Genomic DNA, 16,328 nt, shown 5'->3' on the forward strand with positions numbered 1-16,328 from the left:
TATACGTCACCTGCAGCGCATTCATAATAAGTCAGTGACAAGTTCAAAAACTTTGGGTGACAGCGGAAGCACTCCACTGACCAGTAAATCCCTTCCTCTTGTAACCAAGCTCACGCAAACCACCCCACCAACTCCCTCAGTGTCAATTTCCTCCTTCCCCAGGAATGCCAATAGTCCTGCAGGCCATGTCACTGGCAATTCTGACGATTCCTCTCCTGCCTGGGATTCCTCCGATGCATCCTTGCGTGTAACGCCTACTGCTGCTGGCGCTGCTGTTGTTGCTGCTGGGAGTCGATGGTCATCCCAGAGAGGAAGTCGTAAGACCACTTTTACTACTTCCACCAAGCAATTGACTGTCCAACAGTCATTTGCGAGGAAGATTAAATATCACAGCAGTCATCCTACTGCAAAGCGGATAACTGAGGCCTTGACATCCTGGGTGGTGAGAAACGTGGTTCCGGTATCCATCATTACTGCAGAGCCAACTAAAGACTTGTTGGAGGTACTGTGTCCCCGGTACCAAATACCATCTAGGTTCCATTTCTCTAGGGTTGCGATACCGAAAATGTACACAGACCTCAGAAAAAGAGTCACCAGTGTCCTAAAAAATGCAGCTGTACCCAATGTCCACTTAACCACGGACATGTGGACAAGTGGAGCAGGGCAGGGTCAGGACTATATGACTGTGACAGCCCACTGGGTAGATGTATGGACTCCCGCCGCAAGAACAGCAGCGGCGGCACCAGTAGCAGCATCTCGCAAACGCCAACTCGTTCCTAGGCAGGCTACGCTTTGTATCACCGGTTTCCAGAATACGCACACAGCTGAAAACCTCTTACGGCAACTGAGGAAGATCATCGCGGAATGGCTTACCCCAATTGGACTCTCCTGTGGATTTGTGGCATCGGACAACGCCAGCAATATTGTGCGTGCATTACATCTGGGCAAATTCCAGCACGTCCCATGTTTTGCACATACCTTGAATTTGGTGGTGCAGAATTTTTTAAAAAACGACAGGGGCGTGCAAGAGATGCTGTCGGTGGCCAGAAAAATTGCGGGACACTTTCGGCGTACAGGCAGCACGTACAGAAGACTGGAGCACCACCAAAAACGCCTGAACCTGCCCTGCCATCATCTGAAGCAGGAGGTGGTAACGAGGTGGAATTCAACCCTCTATATGCTTCAGAGGTTGGAGGAGCAGCAAAAGGCCATTCAAGCCTATACAACTGACCACGATATAGGAGGTGGAATGCACCTGTCTCAAGCGCAGTGGAGAATGATTTCAACGTTGTGCAAGGTTCTGCAACCTTTTGAACTTGCCACACGTGAAGTCAGTTCAGACACTGCCAGCCTGAGTCAGGTCATTCCCCTCATCAGGCTTTTGCAGAAGAAGCTGGAGACATTGAAGGAGGAGCTAAGACAGAGCGATTCCGCTAGGCATGTGGGACTTGTGGATGGAGCCCTTAATTCGCTTAACAAGGATTCACGGGTGGTCAATCTGTTGAAATCAGAGCACTACATTTTGGCCACCGTGCTCGATCCTAGATTTAAAACCTACCTTGGATCTCTCTTTCCGGCGCACACAAGTCTGCTGGGTTTCAAAGACCTGCTGGTGAGAAAATTGTCAAGTCAAGCGGAACGCGACCTGTCAACATCTCCTCCTTCACATTCTCCCGCAACTGGGGCTGCGAGGAAAAGGCTCAGAATTCCGAGCCCACCCGCTGGCGGTGATGCAGGGCAGTCTGGAGCGACTGCTGATGCTGACATCTGGTCCGGACTGAAGGACCTGACAACCATTACGGACATGTCGTCTACTGTCACTGCATATGATTCTATCACCATTGATAGAATGGTGGAGGATTATATGAGTGACCGCATCCAAGTAGGCACGTCACACAGTCCGTACTTATACTGGCAGGAAAAAGAGGCAATTTGGAGGCCCTTGCACAAACTGGCTTTATTCTACCTAAGTTGCCCTCCCACAAGTGTGTACTCCGAAAGAGTGTTTAGTGCCGCCGCTCACCTTGTCAGCAATCGGCGTACGAGGTTACATCCAGAAAATGTGGAGAAGATGATGTTCATTAAAATGAATTATAATCAATTCCTCCGCGGAGACATTGACCAGCAGCAATTGCCTCCACAAAGTACACAGGGAGCTGACATGGTGGATTCCAGTGGGGACGAATTGATAATCTGTGAGGAGGGGGATGTACACGGTGATATATCGGAGGATGATGATGAGGTGGACATCTTGCCTCTGTAGAGCCAGTTTGTGCAAGGAGAGATTAATTGCTTCTTTTTTGGTGGGGGTCCAAACCAACCCGTCATTTCAGTCACAGTCGTGTGGCAGACCCTGTCACTGAAATGATGGGTTGGTTAAAGTGTGCATGTCCTGTTTTGTTTATACAACATAAGGGTGGGTGGGAAGGGCCCAAGGACAATTCCATCTTGCACCTCTTTTTTCTTTTATTTTTCTTTGCGTCATGTGCTGTTTGGGGAGGGTTTTTTGGAAGGGACATCCTGCGTGACACTGCAGTGCCACTCCTAGATGGGCCCGGTGTTTGTGTCGGCCACTAGGGTCGCTTATCTTTCTCACACAGCTACCTCATTGCGCCTCTTTTTTTCTTTGCGTCATGTGCTGTTTGGGGAGGGTTTTTTGGAAGGGACATCCTGCGTGACACTGCAGTGCCACTCCTAGATGGGCCCGGTGTTTGTGTCGGCCACTAGGGTCGCTTATCTTTCTCACACAGTCAGCTACCTCATTGCGCCTCTTTTTTTCTTTGCGTCATGTGCTGTTTGGGGAGGGTTTTTTGGAAGGGACATCCTGCGTGACACTGCAGTGCCACTCCTAGATGGGCCCGGTGTTTGTGTCGGCCACTAGGGTCGCTAATCTTACTCACACAGCTACCTCATTGCGCCTCTTTTTTTCTTTGCGTCATGTGCTGTTTGGGGAGGGTTTTTTGGAAGGGACATCCTGCGTGACACTGCAGTGCCACTCCTAGATGGGCCCGGTGTTTGTGTCGGCCACTAGGGTCGCTTATCTTTCTCACACAGTCAGCTACCTCATTGCGCCTCTTTTTTTCTTTGCGTCATGTGCTGTTTGGGGAGGGTTTTTTGGAAGGGACATCCTGCGTGACACTGCAGTGCCACTCCTAGATGGGCCCGGTGTTTGTGTCGGCCACTAGGGTCGCTTATCTTTCTCACACAGTCAGCTACCTCATTGCGCCTCTTTTTTTCTTTGCGTCATGTGCTGTTTGGGGAGGGTTTTTTGGAAGGGACATCCTGCGTGACACTGCAGTGCCACTCCTAGATGGGCCCGGTGTTTGTGTCGGCCACTAGGGTCGCTAATCTTACTCACACAGCTACCTCATTGCGCCTCTTTTTTTCTTTGCGTCATGTGCTGTTTGGGGAGGGTTTTTTGGAAGGGACATCCTGCGTGACACTGCAGTGCCACTCCTAGATGGGCCCGGTGTTTGTGTCGGCCACTAGGGTCGCTTATCTTACTCACACAGCGACCTCGGTGCAAATTTTAGGACTAAAAATAATATTGTGAGGTGTGATGTGTTCAGAATAGGCTGAAAATGAGTGTAAATTATGTTTTTTGAGGTTAATAATACTTTGGGATCAAAATTACCCCCAAATTCTATGATTTAAGCTGTTTTTTAGGGTTTTTTGAAAAAAACACCCGAATCCAAAACACACCCGAATCCGACAAAAAAAATTCGGTGAGGTTTTGCCAAAACGCGGTCGAACCCAAAACACGGCCGCGGAACCGAACCCAAAACCAAAACACAAAACCCGAAAAATTTCCGGCGCTCATCTCTAGTATTTGCCACTGATGCCAATGTGAGCTGGAAGCTGGAGGGGTGGTGGGCTACCTAATCCTCTGGGCCCCATAGCAGTGGCACCTCTTGCAATAACTATAGTTAATCCCCTGCTTTTTACCATCTATAGAGTGGTAAGTTGGGTGCAGGGCCCTTTTCTCTGCTTTCTCTGTTAATAAACACTATTGTTTAATTACTGGGTTTTATTACTTTATTCCAAATTGTATCTCTTATGCTGGGCGTACATGCTACAATTATCTGGCCTATCCGCCTCGGGCATGCCGGATCATCCAAAATGTTCCTCCGCATTGATATTTTCAAAGTGTCATGTCGGCTGCATCGGACAGTGTATATCGTACCACGGCCGACCGTCAGACATTTCCCCTCCTCCCTGGTGGCGGAACGCCTATATCACATGACATACATTGTGAGATATCTCAGAGTGTATGTTCCGCATATCAGCAGGGTCAGATAAAATGCCTGTTGGTCTCAATATGCTATGCTATAGAAATAATGAATAGATAAATAGACATACAGTAGCTAACACCTACACTCTTCAAGAAAATGTAATCTGTGAAATTAAACAAATGGAAAATTAGTATTATGGGCAACATTAGACCTTCATGGAGTACTGCATGCCCAGAATGATAAAGCTTGAGACTTCAATGGCCATCGGCGGTGGATAAAAGGGCGCAGGATTAACGGATTATTGCAGAATAGTACATCCATTACGGCTGACTGAGTTTGAAATTGAAATAGGACTGATCTCATCTCTTATATAAACAAATCTAAAACATTTGTAAAATACAGTATATGCACTTTAGAAACCTTTAAATATTAGTAAAATAATAAAATATTAAGTATTATTAAATCTACCAATGTAAACATTTATTTAGTTTTTGCATCCAAAACATTGGCGTTTAAAAAAATTATAATAATATTTGCCTGAACTTGCATGGAAGATAAATCACTAAACATGCTCTTCAGTGTCTCTCTGTATAACAGCTTCTATCTCTTCTATACAGAAAAAACAGGGTTTAAACTGAGACCTGCCATCAGTTTGCTCTCTGCTCGAGATTTCCTGGCATGTCTAGCTTTCCGAGTATTTCCAAGTACCCAATACCTGAGACATCCCTCAGCTGCCATGCATTCACCAGAACCGTGAGTAACCTACCCAGCAAATGTCATTGCCTGGTGCTACGTAAATTCATTGTTACATAACTGATAATGGGAAGCGGTCACCATACCGCTAGTCGGGATCCCATGTGCCACAATGCCGATACCGGAATTCCGACTAGCGCGGAAATACTGACGCCAGAATCCCGTCGCCACAGGCTTTCCTCCCTCTATGGGTGTCCATGACACCCGTAGAGGAATAATAAATCCTGTGGCTAGCACAGCGAGCCACTGTGCCCGCAGCGTGATGAGCGCAGAGAGCCCCGCTACCGGCATACCTGTGGTATACTGACGGCCATGATCCCAACCGCCGGGTTTACATACTGATATAACATTGAAACGCAGCATTTCATAAATCTGGTTTGTCTTGCATTACATACATTGTATACAGCATAGTAAAATTGTGCTGTTTCTCAATTAAATATTATGTTTAATTAAGATATACCATCTCTTATTTCATAAGTGACTGCTGCCACGAGCTCCTGGGCCACATCCCGATGCTCGCTGATAAAGAATTTGCCCAGTTCTCACAGGTAAAATATGGTGATAAAATAAAAGTGTGCATAATATTTGGCTTATTAATATCAGCTAAACACATATCTAACTTTTCTGAAGATGCTGCAGATGGACAGGCAAAACTATTTAAATCTTTAAGGATTTCATCAATAATCACAACCAAAGTGACTACACCTTAAAATGCGCATTTAATTATAGTGCAACCAATGTTCAGTTTTTAGATATTACAGTTACATTAAAGCTAAATTTCCCCAACAAGGGAGCAAATGTAAAAGCCTGTGATCCGGTGAGATAGTTACAGTACTAGGTTTAAAGGAGCTATTGCTGTGGTTTATAGGCAAATCCCAGGAACCAGACATGACACTAGCAAGCTGCTAGCACATTATCTCCAGTACAAGCATTCACATAAAAATCCATTACATTGGAACGAATCTCTAACTGGGGTAAAATCAGGTACCTCTATCAGAGTGAACAGCTACTGTATATATGGCATGTAGATGTAAAGGAGTCCTGTAAACCTTGGATTAACCAAGATCCACTGTACAGAATCAGTCCTTTGGGGTTCATTCTGAGTCGCAACGCAGATATTCATGCAAACGGACAATGTCTCTTATTCTGCGCATGTGTCTGAATCCCACAGTGCATGTGTCCCAATAGGTCATTCCGAGTTGTTCGCTCGCAAGCTGCTTTTAGCAGCTTTGCACACGCTAAGCCGCCGCCTACTGGGAGTGAATCTTAGCTTATCAAAATTGCGAACGAAAGATTAGCAGAATTGCGAATAGACACTTCTTAGCAGTTTCTGAGTAGCTCCAGACTTACTCGGCATCTGCGATCAGTTCAGTCAGTTTCGTTCCTGGTTTGACGTCACAAACACACCCAGCGTTCGCCCAGACACTCCTCCGTTTCTCCAGCCACTCCCACGTTTTTCCCAGAAACGGTAGCGTTTTTTCGCACACACCCATAAAATGGCCAGTTTCAGCCCAGAAACACCCACTTCCTGTCAATCACATTACGATCACCAGAACGAAGAAAAAACCTCGTAATGCCGTGAGTAAAATACCAAACTGCATAGCAAATTTACTTGGCGCAGTAGCACTGCGGACATTGCGCATGCGCATTAGCGACTAATGGCTCAGTTGCGAGAAAAAAATAACGAGCGAACAACTCGGAATGACCCCCATTGATTGTAAAGAACCGCAGATCAAATCGTAGCAGGAATGTAAGGGGCAATCCTGGATTCTGACTGGTAGATAACAGGGGGCGGGGGGATTGTGGCAAAAAAGACACAGGGAGATGTATCTTATTAGAGTGTCACAGGCATGTCACGTCATTGAAAGCGGTAGCCTACAACGATTCTGGACCACTCATGTAGAAGGCCAAAGTGGAAGTTTTAATGGTGCAACCAATGGTGGCATCTAAAGATGCACCAAGTGGTATTTCAGTGTCTATGGATGCTGACAGTGAGCGTCTCATTCCGTGTGCATTTGGATGCACAGATAACCATGGGGGTCATTCCGAGTTGTTCACTCGTTGCTGATTTTCGCTATGCTGCGATTTGTTGCAAATTGCGCATGCGCAAGGCACGCAGGGCGCATGCGCTTAGTTATTTAACACAAAACTTAGCAGTTTTGCTGTGGCTTCTGCTGCGCTTTTCAGTCGCACTGCTGTTCGGTAAATGATTGACAGGAAAGGGGCGTTTCTGGGCGGCAACTCATCGTTTTCCCGGCGTTTGCAAAAAAACGCAGGCGTGTCAGGGAAAAACGCGGGAGTGTCTGGAGAAACGGGGTAGTGGCTGGCAGAACACAGGGCGTGTTTGTGACATCAAACCAGGAACTAAACGGACTGAGCTGATCGCAATCTGTGAGTAGGTCCGGAGCTACTCAGAAACTGCTAAGAATTATTTAGTAGCAGTTTTGCTAATCTTTCGTTCGCTATTCTACTAAGCTAAGCTACACTCCCAGAGGGCTGCGGCCTAGCGTGTGCAATGCTGCTAAAAGCAGCTAGCGAGCGAACAACTCGGAATGAGGGCCCATGGGAGTAATTCCAAGTTGATCGCAGCAGGAAATTTTTTAGCATTTGGGCAAAACCATGTGCACTGCAGGGGAGGCACATGTTATATCATTATTTTAGCAGCATTCCACACGCTAAGCCGCCGCCCTCTGGGAGTGTATCTTAGCTTAGCAGAATTGCGAACGAAAGATTAGCACAATTGCGAATAGAAATTTCTTAGCAGTTTCTGAGTAGCTCCCGACTTACTCAGCCATTGCGATCAGTTCAGTCAGTTTCGTTCCTGGTTTGACGTCACAAACACACCCAGCGTTCGCCCAGACACTCCCCCGTTTCTTCAGACATGTTTTTCCCAGAAACGCCAGCGTTTTTTCGCACACGCCCAGAAAACGGCCAGTTTCCGCCCAGAAACACCCACTTCCTGTCAATCACAGTACGATCACCAGAACGATGAAAATTCCTTGTTATGCCGTGAGTAAAATACCTAACTTATGTGTAAAATAACTAAGCGCATGCGCTCTGCGAACCTTGCGCATGCGCATTAAGCGACTAATCGCAATATAGCGAACAACTCGGAATGACCACCATGGTTTTGCTCAACTGCTAACAAAATTCCTGCTGCGATCAACTCAGAATTACCCCCTATATGCTGTGCTTCAAAAGCTTGTAATGAGAGGACATCCAGGGAAGGTAACAAACATTGGATTATACTAGAAAGGAATCCAGTCCTTTCTAGTATAATCCAAAGCACACCAGAAATCATTTATAGGAAGGCGCCAAATATCACTTATAGCAGCATGTGCAAATATCTGTTCTCAGGGCCTAATCCAGACGGATCGCTGCTGTGTGTTTTCGCACAGCGGGTGATAGGGTCTGAACTGCGCTTGCGTCGCAATGCGCAGGTGCGTCGGTCCAAAGCGCCGGGCAGCAACGGGATGGTGCGAACAAAGTGATCGCACGAGCGATCGCAAGGTGACTGACAGGAAGAGTATGCTTTTGGGTGGCAACTGACGTTTTACAGGAGTGTCCGGAAAAACGCAGAAGGATCCAGGCGTTTGGAAGGAGAGTTTCTGACGTTAGCTCCGGCCCCGATCATCGCAACGGCTGAGTCAGTCCTGGGATGTGCAGAGACTGCAAAATCTTTTGTTTGCGCAGCTCTCTGCACATGCAATCGCAAAGCTGCACAGCCCTTATCCCCTCCCCCTGTAGGCGCTGACTACCTTATTGCAGGCAAAAAAACGCACCCTAGCGATCAGGCCTAAATTACCCCCTCAGTTTCTCTCTGTCGTTTCTCCTATTTCACATACCTGACATCTTTCATATCTTTTGCAGTGGATATTCCTTATATTGCCCTGATTCTAAAACCACGTAGAAACAACAATTTCTGTTATATTTTGAATAAAAAGACCCCTAAGTGTTTCCTCATCTTCCCTTTACTGTGCCACCGCCCCTATACAATATTTCTTTTCTGAGAGTAGATTTTCCCGGTTGTCTAATGAAATACTAGTGCCAGGCCAGGTTGTACAAATGAAACCACCCTTATATATGATTATTACCAATAATTTCCATGAGATCAGTAATAAACTGCCCTGTTCAAGTGACCCCTCGACAAATACAGCATATTACACAAACGGATTTAAAAATAACCAATATATAGGATTTATGTTGCTATGTTACTATATGACCTTTGTCAATTATTAAATCAAAAATAGATTTATTTTTTATTTTTGCTAATTACCCAGTGACAAAGGATAATGTAATCACTAGTCTCCTCAAGGGTTATATTCCAAAATAAAAATGGTGAGGTCAATGAGGGAAAGGGGAGAAAAATTACAGGAGGACAGTTGTGAAGAGGGTTTGAGAGCCACTTGGTTGAAACATCAGGGTTTAGAGTATCTGCAGACAGAATTTAAGTCCTGATGAGTAACAAACTGTAGAGCAGGTACATTGGCTTATACTGTACACAGGTAAGAATCCCGGCGACGGAATCCTGACAGGCGGCTAAATGCCGACGGTTGGAATGCCAACCACAACCCCGTATTCCCACTCAGGTGGTGGGTCCACGCCACCACCCGAATGGTGAGCGCAGCGAGCCCATGAGGGGACTGACTCCCGGCATCCCGACAGCAGGTATATCCTATGTATTCCGCTTATACAAATCTAAAGATTTAGCATAAATACAGTGAAAGGTCAAGATCAAGCTTAAATAAGGTCATCAATAGATATGGCCCCTGTGTGTTTCTTTGCCATGATGCATATCGTTTAAATGAATACAACCCCATGGTTTATGTACACCAATGTAGGGGAGCAATCGTACAATATATATAAAACCCAAAATTCACACAGAAAGACACATGTTAAGAAGGCACTTAACCCCTTCAGTGGCGTTTTTTTCTTTCTTTCAATACACACCTCCCATGGTGTGTTTTTAAAATTAGGTAGTGCAAGGGTTAAAGTGCAGGGAGGGAGTGCAGGAGGGCGATCGCCTGCAGGGGAATACTCGCAGGCATCGCCAGTATCATAAACAATTATTCACTACTTTATAATACAGAATTTTATAAAATACACACCTCCAAGGGCATGTTTTTTTTTTATTCAGCGAGCTGAAATCCGGCAGTGCAGGGGTTAAAAATTCTGGTGGGGGAGTGCAGGAGGGCGATCGCCTGCAGGGGAACACCCGCCGGGATTGCCCGCGTCAGCGCTGATTCCCGGCCGCATAGCGGTACTTGGGAATCAGCATAACCCATTACACTGTTAAGCATGCCTCCTGGCCAACAGGAGTCCATGGGGCGGGCTTAACTCATAATAGCTTATGCTGATTCCCGGGCGCCGTCACGCTGCACGGCTGTCCCGGGGAATCAGTCAGTAGCATACCCAGAAATCGACAGCGCTGGCTACCCCAGAAGATTTCTGGGCATACCACTGAAGCGGTTAAAACTGAGTTAAAATTGATCAATGTGATTGCTAGGAAGAAAGAATAATTCATTGTACTTGGTTTTTGACTTTAATAATGCCTGCCCTGCATACAAAATGTCAGACTATTATAAACTTAAAGGGAGTTGCTACTTATCTTTGCAGGATATTGGCCTTGCATCACTAGGAGCATCTGATAAAGATATTGAAAAATTGTCTACTGTAAGTATGTAATTATTGATATGTATTCCTTTTCCTACATGTGTAATCAGGGTCCTTTTACCTCCTGGCGTTTGGCAATATCCAGTCATGTTTTAGATTTCTAAAGCACTTCAGTGCATGCTGCTGCCACATTAATAAATATTGATAATAATAATAATATCTGGATGCCAATCACGTCTATGTACAGTCCTCATGTGTCCGCATGGATGGACATTTGAAAGCTACAATATTCATTGCGCCCTTTTTGCCCTGATTACAGCCATGACAGCTTTGGTATACGGGGGGTCATTCCGACCCGTTCGCACGCTGCTGGTTGTCGAACGGGTCGGGACTGCGGCTGCGTGGCATCCGCAATGCGCACGCGCGTACTCGCCGGGCAATGACCAGAAGAAAGAAGAAAGTGATCGCTAGTGCAATTGCAAGAAGATTGACAGCGGGGAGGCATTCCGGGGTGGATACTCACCGTTTTTGCGGAGTGGTAAGTCCAACGCAGGCGTGTCCAGGCATTTGGAGGGCGGATGTCTGACGTCAATTCCGGTACCGACATCGCTGGATCGATCGCACAGGGTAAGCAACTCTTACCCTGGTCTTGTTTTACAGGAATCTTTTTTTGCATAGCGATCGCAGCCCTGCTATGCAGAAATACACTCCCCTATAGGCGTCGTCTAGTTAATCGCACAGGCAGCAAAAAGTTGCTTCCAGCGATCAACTCGAATGACCCCCTCAGGTAGCTACTGTGTTATTAATAGAGATGAGCGGGTTCGGTTTCTCTGAATCCGAACCCGCCCGAACTTCATGGTTTTTTTCACGGGTCCGAGCAGACTCGGATCCTCCCGCCTTGCTCGGTTAACCCGAGCGCGCCCGAACGTCATCATGACGCTGTCGGATTCTCGCGAGACTCGGATTCTATATAAGGAGCCGCGCGTCGCCGCCATTTTCACACGTGCATTGAGATTGATAGGGAGAGGACGTGGCTGGCGTCCTCTCCATTTAGATTAGAAGAGAGAGAGAGAGAGAGAGATTGACCTGATTTACTGGAGCTTAGGAGTACTGTAGAAGTGTAGAGAGTGCAGAGTTTACTAGTGACTGACCACAGTGACCACCAGACAGTGCAGTTTTATTTAATATATCCGTTCTCTGCCTGAAAAAAACGATACACACAGTGACTCAGTCACATACCATATCTGTGTGCACTGCTCAGCCCAGTGTGCTGCATCATCTATGTATATATATCTGACTGTGCTCAGCTCACACAGCTTATAATTGTGTGGGAGACTGGGGAGCACTGCAGTGCCAGTTATAGGTTATAGCAGGAGCCAGGAGTACATATTATATTAAAATTAAACAGTGCACACTTTTGCTGCAGGAGTGCCACTGCCAGTGTGACTGACCAGTGACCTGACCACACTGACCACCAGTATAGTTAGTAGTATACTATATTGTGATTGCCTGAAAAAGTTAAACACTCGTCGTGTGACTTCACTTGTGTGGTGTTTTTTTTTTTATTCTATAAAAAACTCATTCTGCTGACAGACAGTGTCCAGCAGGTCCGTCATTATATAATATATACCTGTCCGGCTGCAGTAGTGATATATATATATTTTTTATATCATTATTTATCATCCAGTCGCAGCAGACACAGTACGGTAGTTCACGGCTGTAGCTACCTCTGTGTCGGCACTCGGCAGTCCATCCATAATTGTATACCACCTACCCGTGGTTTTTTTTTCTTTCTTCTTTATACATACATACTACTACATCTCTTTATCAACCAGTCTATATTAGCAGCAGACACAGTACAGTACGGTAGTTCACGGCTGTAGCTACCTCTGTGTCGGCACTCGGCAGTCCGTCCATAATTGTATACCACCTACCCGAGGTTTTTTTTTCTTTCTTCTTTATACATACATACTACTACATCTCTTTATCAACCAGTCTATATTAGCAGCAGACACAGTACAGTACGGTAGTTCACGGCTGTAGCTACCTCTGTGTCGGCACTCGGCAGTCCGTCCATAATTGTATACCACCTACCCGAGGTTTTTTTTTCTTTCTTCTTTATACATACATACTACTACATCTCTTTATCAACCAGTCTATATTAGCAGCAGACACAGTACAGTACGGTAGTTCACGGCTGTAGCTACCTCTGTGTCGGCACTCGGCAGTCCGTCCATAATTGTATACCACCTACCCGTGGTTTTTTTTTCTTTCTTCTTTATACTTATACATACTACTACATCTCTTTATCAACCAGTCTATATTAGCAGCAGACACAGTACAGTACGGTAGTCCACGGCTGTAGCTACCTCTGTGTCGGCACTCGGCAGTCCGTCCATAATTGTATACCACCTACCCGTGGTTTTTTTTTCTTTCTTCTTTATACTTATACATACTACTACATCTCTTTATCAACCAGTCTATATTAGCAGCAGACACAGTACAGTACGGTAGTCCACGGCTGTAGCTACCTCTGTGTCGGCACTCGGCAGTCCGTCCATAATTGTATACCACCTACCCGTGGTTTTTTTTTCTTTCTTCTTTACACTTATACATACTACTACATCTCTTTATCAACCAGTCTATATTAGCAGCAGACACAGTACAGTACGGTAGTCCACGGCTGTAGCTACCTCTGTGTCGGCACTCGGCAGTCCGTCCATAATTGTATACCACCTACCCGTGGTTTTTTTTTCTTTCTTCTTTATACTTATACATACTACTACATCTCTTTATCAACCAGTCTATATTAGCAGCAGACACAGTACAGTACGGTAGTCCACGGCTGTAGCTACCTCTGTGTCGGCACTCGGCAGTCCGTCCATAATTGTATACCACCTACCCGTGGTTTTTTTTTCTTTCTTCTTTATACTTATACATACTACTACATCTCTTTATCAACCAGTCTATATTAGCAGCAGACACAGTACAGTACGGTAGTCCACGGCTGTAGCTACCTCTGTGTCGGCACTCGGCAGTCCGTCCATAATTGTATACCACCTACCCGTGGTTTTTTTTCTTTCTTCTTTATACTTATACATACTACTACATCTCTTTATCAACCAGTCTATATTAGCAGCAGACACAGTACAGTACGGTAGTCCACGGCTGTAGCTACCTCTGTGTCGGCACTCGGCAGTCCGTCCATAATTGTATACCACCTACCCGTGTTTTTTTTTTCTTTCTTCTTTATACTTATACATACTACTACATCTCTTTATCAACCAGTCTATATTAGCAGCAGACACAGTACAGTACGGTAGTTCACGGCTGTAGCTACCTCTGTGTCGGCACTCGGCAGTCCGTCCATAATTGTATACTAGTATCCATCCATCTCCATTGTTTACCTGAGGTGCCTTTTAGTTGTGCCTATTAAAATATGGAGAACAAAAATGTTGAGGTTCCAAAATTAGGGAAAGATCAAGATCCACTTCCACCTCGTGCTGAAGCTGCTGCCACTAGTCATGGCCGAGACGATGAAATGCCAGCAACGTCGTCTGCCAAGGCCGATGCCCAATGTCATAGTACAGAGCATGTCAAATCCAAAACACCAAATATCAGTAAAAAAAGGACTCCAAAACCTAAAATAAAATTGTCGGAGGAGAAGCGTAAACTTGCCAATATGCCATTTACCACACGGAGTGGCAAGGAACGGCTGAGGCCCTGGCCTATGTTCATGGCTAGTGGTTCAGCTTCACATGAGGATGGAGGCACTCAGCCTCTCGCTAGAAAAATGAAAAGACTCAAGCTGGCAAAAGCAGTAGCACCGCAAAGAACTGTGCGTTCTTCGAAATCCCAAATCCACAAGGAGAGTCCAATTGTGTCGGTTGCGATGCCTGACCTTCCCAACACTGGACGTGAAGAGCATGCGCCTTCCACCATTTGCACGCCCCCTGCAAGTGCTGGAAGGAGCACCCGCAGTCCAGTTCCTGATAGTCAGATTGAAGATGTCAGTGTTGAAGTACACCAGGATGAGGAGGATATGGGTGTTGCTGGCGCTGGGGAGGAAATTGACCAGGAGGATTCTGATGGTGAGGTGGTTTGTTTAAGTCAGGCACCCAGGGAGACACCTGTTGTCCGTGGGAGGAATATGGCCGTTGACATGCCTGGTGAAAATACCAAAAAAATCAGCTCTTCGGTGTGGAGGTATTTCAACAGAAATGCGGACAACAGGTGTCAAGCCGTGTGTTCCCTTTGTCAAGCTGTAATAAGTAGGGGTAAGGACGTTAACCACCTCGGAACATCCTCCCTTATACGTCACCTGCAGCGCATTCATAATAAGTCAGTGACAAGTTCAAAAACTTTGGGTGACAGCGGAAGCAGTCCACTGACCAGTAAATCCCTTCCTCTTGTAACCAAGCTCACGCAAACCACCCCACCAACTCCCTCAGTGTCAATTTCCTCCTTCCCCAGGAATGCCAATAGTCCTGCAGGCCATGTCACTGGCAATTCTGACGAGTCCTCTCCTGCCTGGGATTCCTCCGATTCATCCTTGCGTGTAATGCCTACTGCTGCTGGCGCTGCTGTTGTTGCTGCTGGGAGTCGATGGTCATCCCAGAGGGGAAGTCGTAAGACCACTTTTACTACTTCCACCAAGCAATTGACTGTCCAACAGTCCTTTGCGAGGAAGATGAAATATCACAGCAGTCATCCTACTGCAAAGCGGATAACTGAGGCCTTGGCATCCTGGGTGGTGAGAAACGTGGTTCCGGTATCCATCATTACTGCAGAGCCAACTAGAGACTTGTTGGAGGTACTGTGTCCCCGGTACCAAATACCATCTAGGTTCCATTTCTCTAGGCAGGCGATACCGAAAATTTACACAGACCTCAGAAAAAGAGTCACCAGTGTCCTAAAAAATGCAGCTGTACCCAATGTCCACTTAACCACGGACATGTGGACAAGTGGAGCAGGGCAGGGTCAGGACTATATGACTGTGACAGCCCACTGGGTAGATGTATGGACTCCCGCCGCAAGAACAGCAGCGGCGGCACCAGTAGCAGCATCTCGCAAACGCCAACTCTTTCCTAGGCAGGCTACGCTTTGTATCACCGCCTTCCAGAATACGCACACAGCTGAAAACCTCTTACGGCAACTGAGGAAGATCATTGCGGAATGGCTTACCCCAATTGGACTCTCCTGTGGATTTGTGGCATCGGACAACGCCAGCAATATTGTGTGTGCATTAAATATGGGCAAATTCCAGCACGTCCCATGTTTTGCACATACCTTGAATTTGGTGGTGCAGAATTTTTTAAAAAATGACAGGGGCGTGCAAGAGATGCTGTCGGTGGCCAGAAGAATTGCGGGACACTTTCGGCGTACAGGCACCACGTACAGAAGACTGGAGCACCACCAAAAACTACTGAACCTGCCCTGCCATCATCTGAAGCAAGAGGTGGTAACGAGGTGGAATTCAACCCTCTATATGCTTCAGAGGTTGGAGGAGCAGCAAAAGGCCATTCAAGCCTATACAATTGAGCACGATATAGGAGGTGGAATGCACCTGTCTCAAGCGCAGTGGAGAATGATTTCAACGTTGTGCAAGGTTCTGCTGCCCTTTGAACTTGCCACACGTGAAGTCAGTTCAGACACTGCCAGCCTGAGTCAGGTCATTCCCCTCATCAGGCTTTTGCAGAAGAAGCTGGAGACATTGAAGGAGGAGCTAAC

General features: G+C 46.3%; 1 protein-coding gene across 1 annotated transcript in view; it reads left to right on the forward strand.

Annotated features, from left to right (window-relative positions):
* The window catches only part of LOC134935460 (tyrosine 3-monooxygenase-like), a 101,891-nt gene that overhangs the window by 52,218 nt on the left and 33,345 nt on the right, over positions 1-16,328 (forward strand). The window contains exons 7-9 of the mRNA XM_063930518.1: positions 4,850-4,985; positions 5,464-5,533; positions 10,602-10,658. Of these exons, the coding sequence (XP_063786588.1) occupies positions 4,850-4,985; positions 5,464-5,533; positions 10,602-10,658 (263 nt within the window). The remainder of the gene's footprint in view (positions 1-4,849; positions 4,986-5,463; positions 5,534-10,601; positions 10,659-16,328) is intronic.

This window comes from Pseudophryne corroboree, chromosome 6 (assembly GCF_028390025.1).
Source record: "Pseudophryne corroboree isolate aPseCor3 chromosome 6, aPseCor3.hap2, whole genome shotgun sequence".
NCBI classification, from domain to species: domain Eukaryota; kingdom Metazoa; phylum Chordata; class Amphibia; order Anura; family Myobatrachidae; genus Pseudophryne; species Pseudophryne corroboree.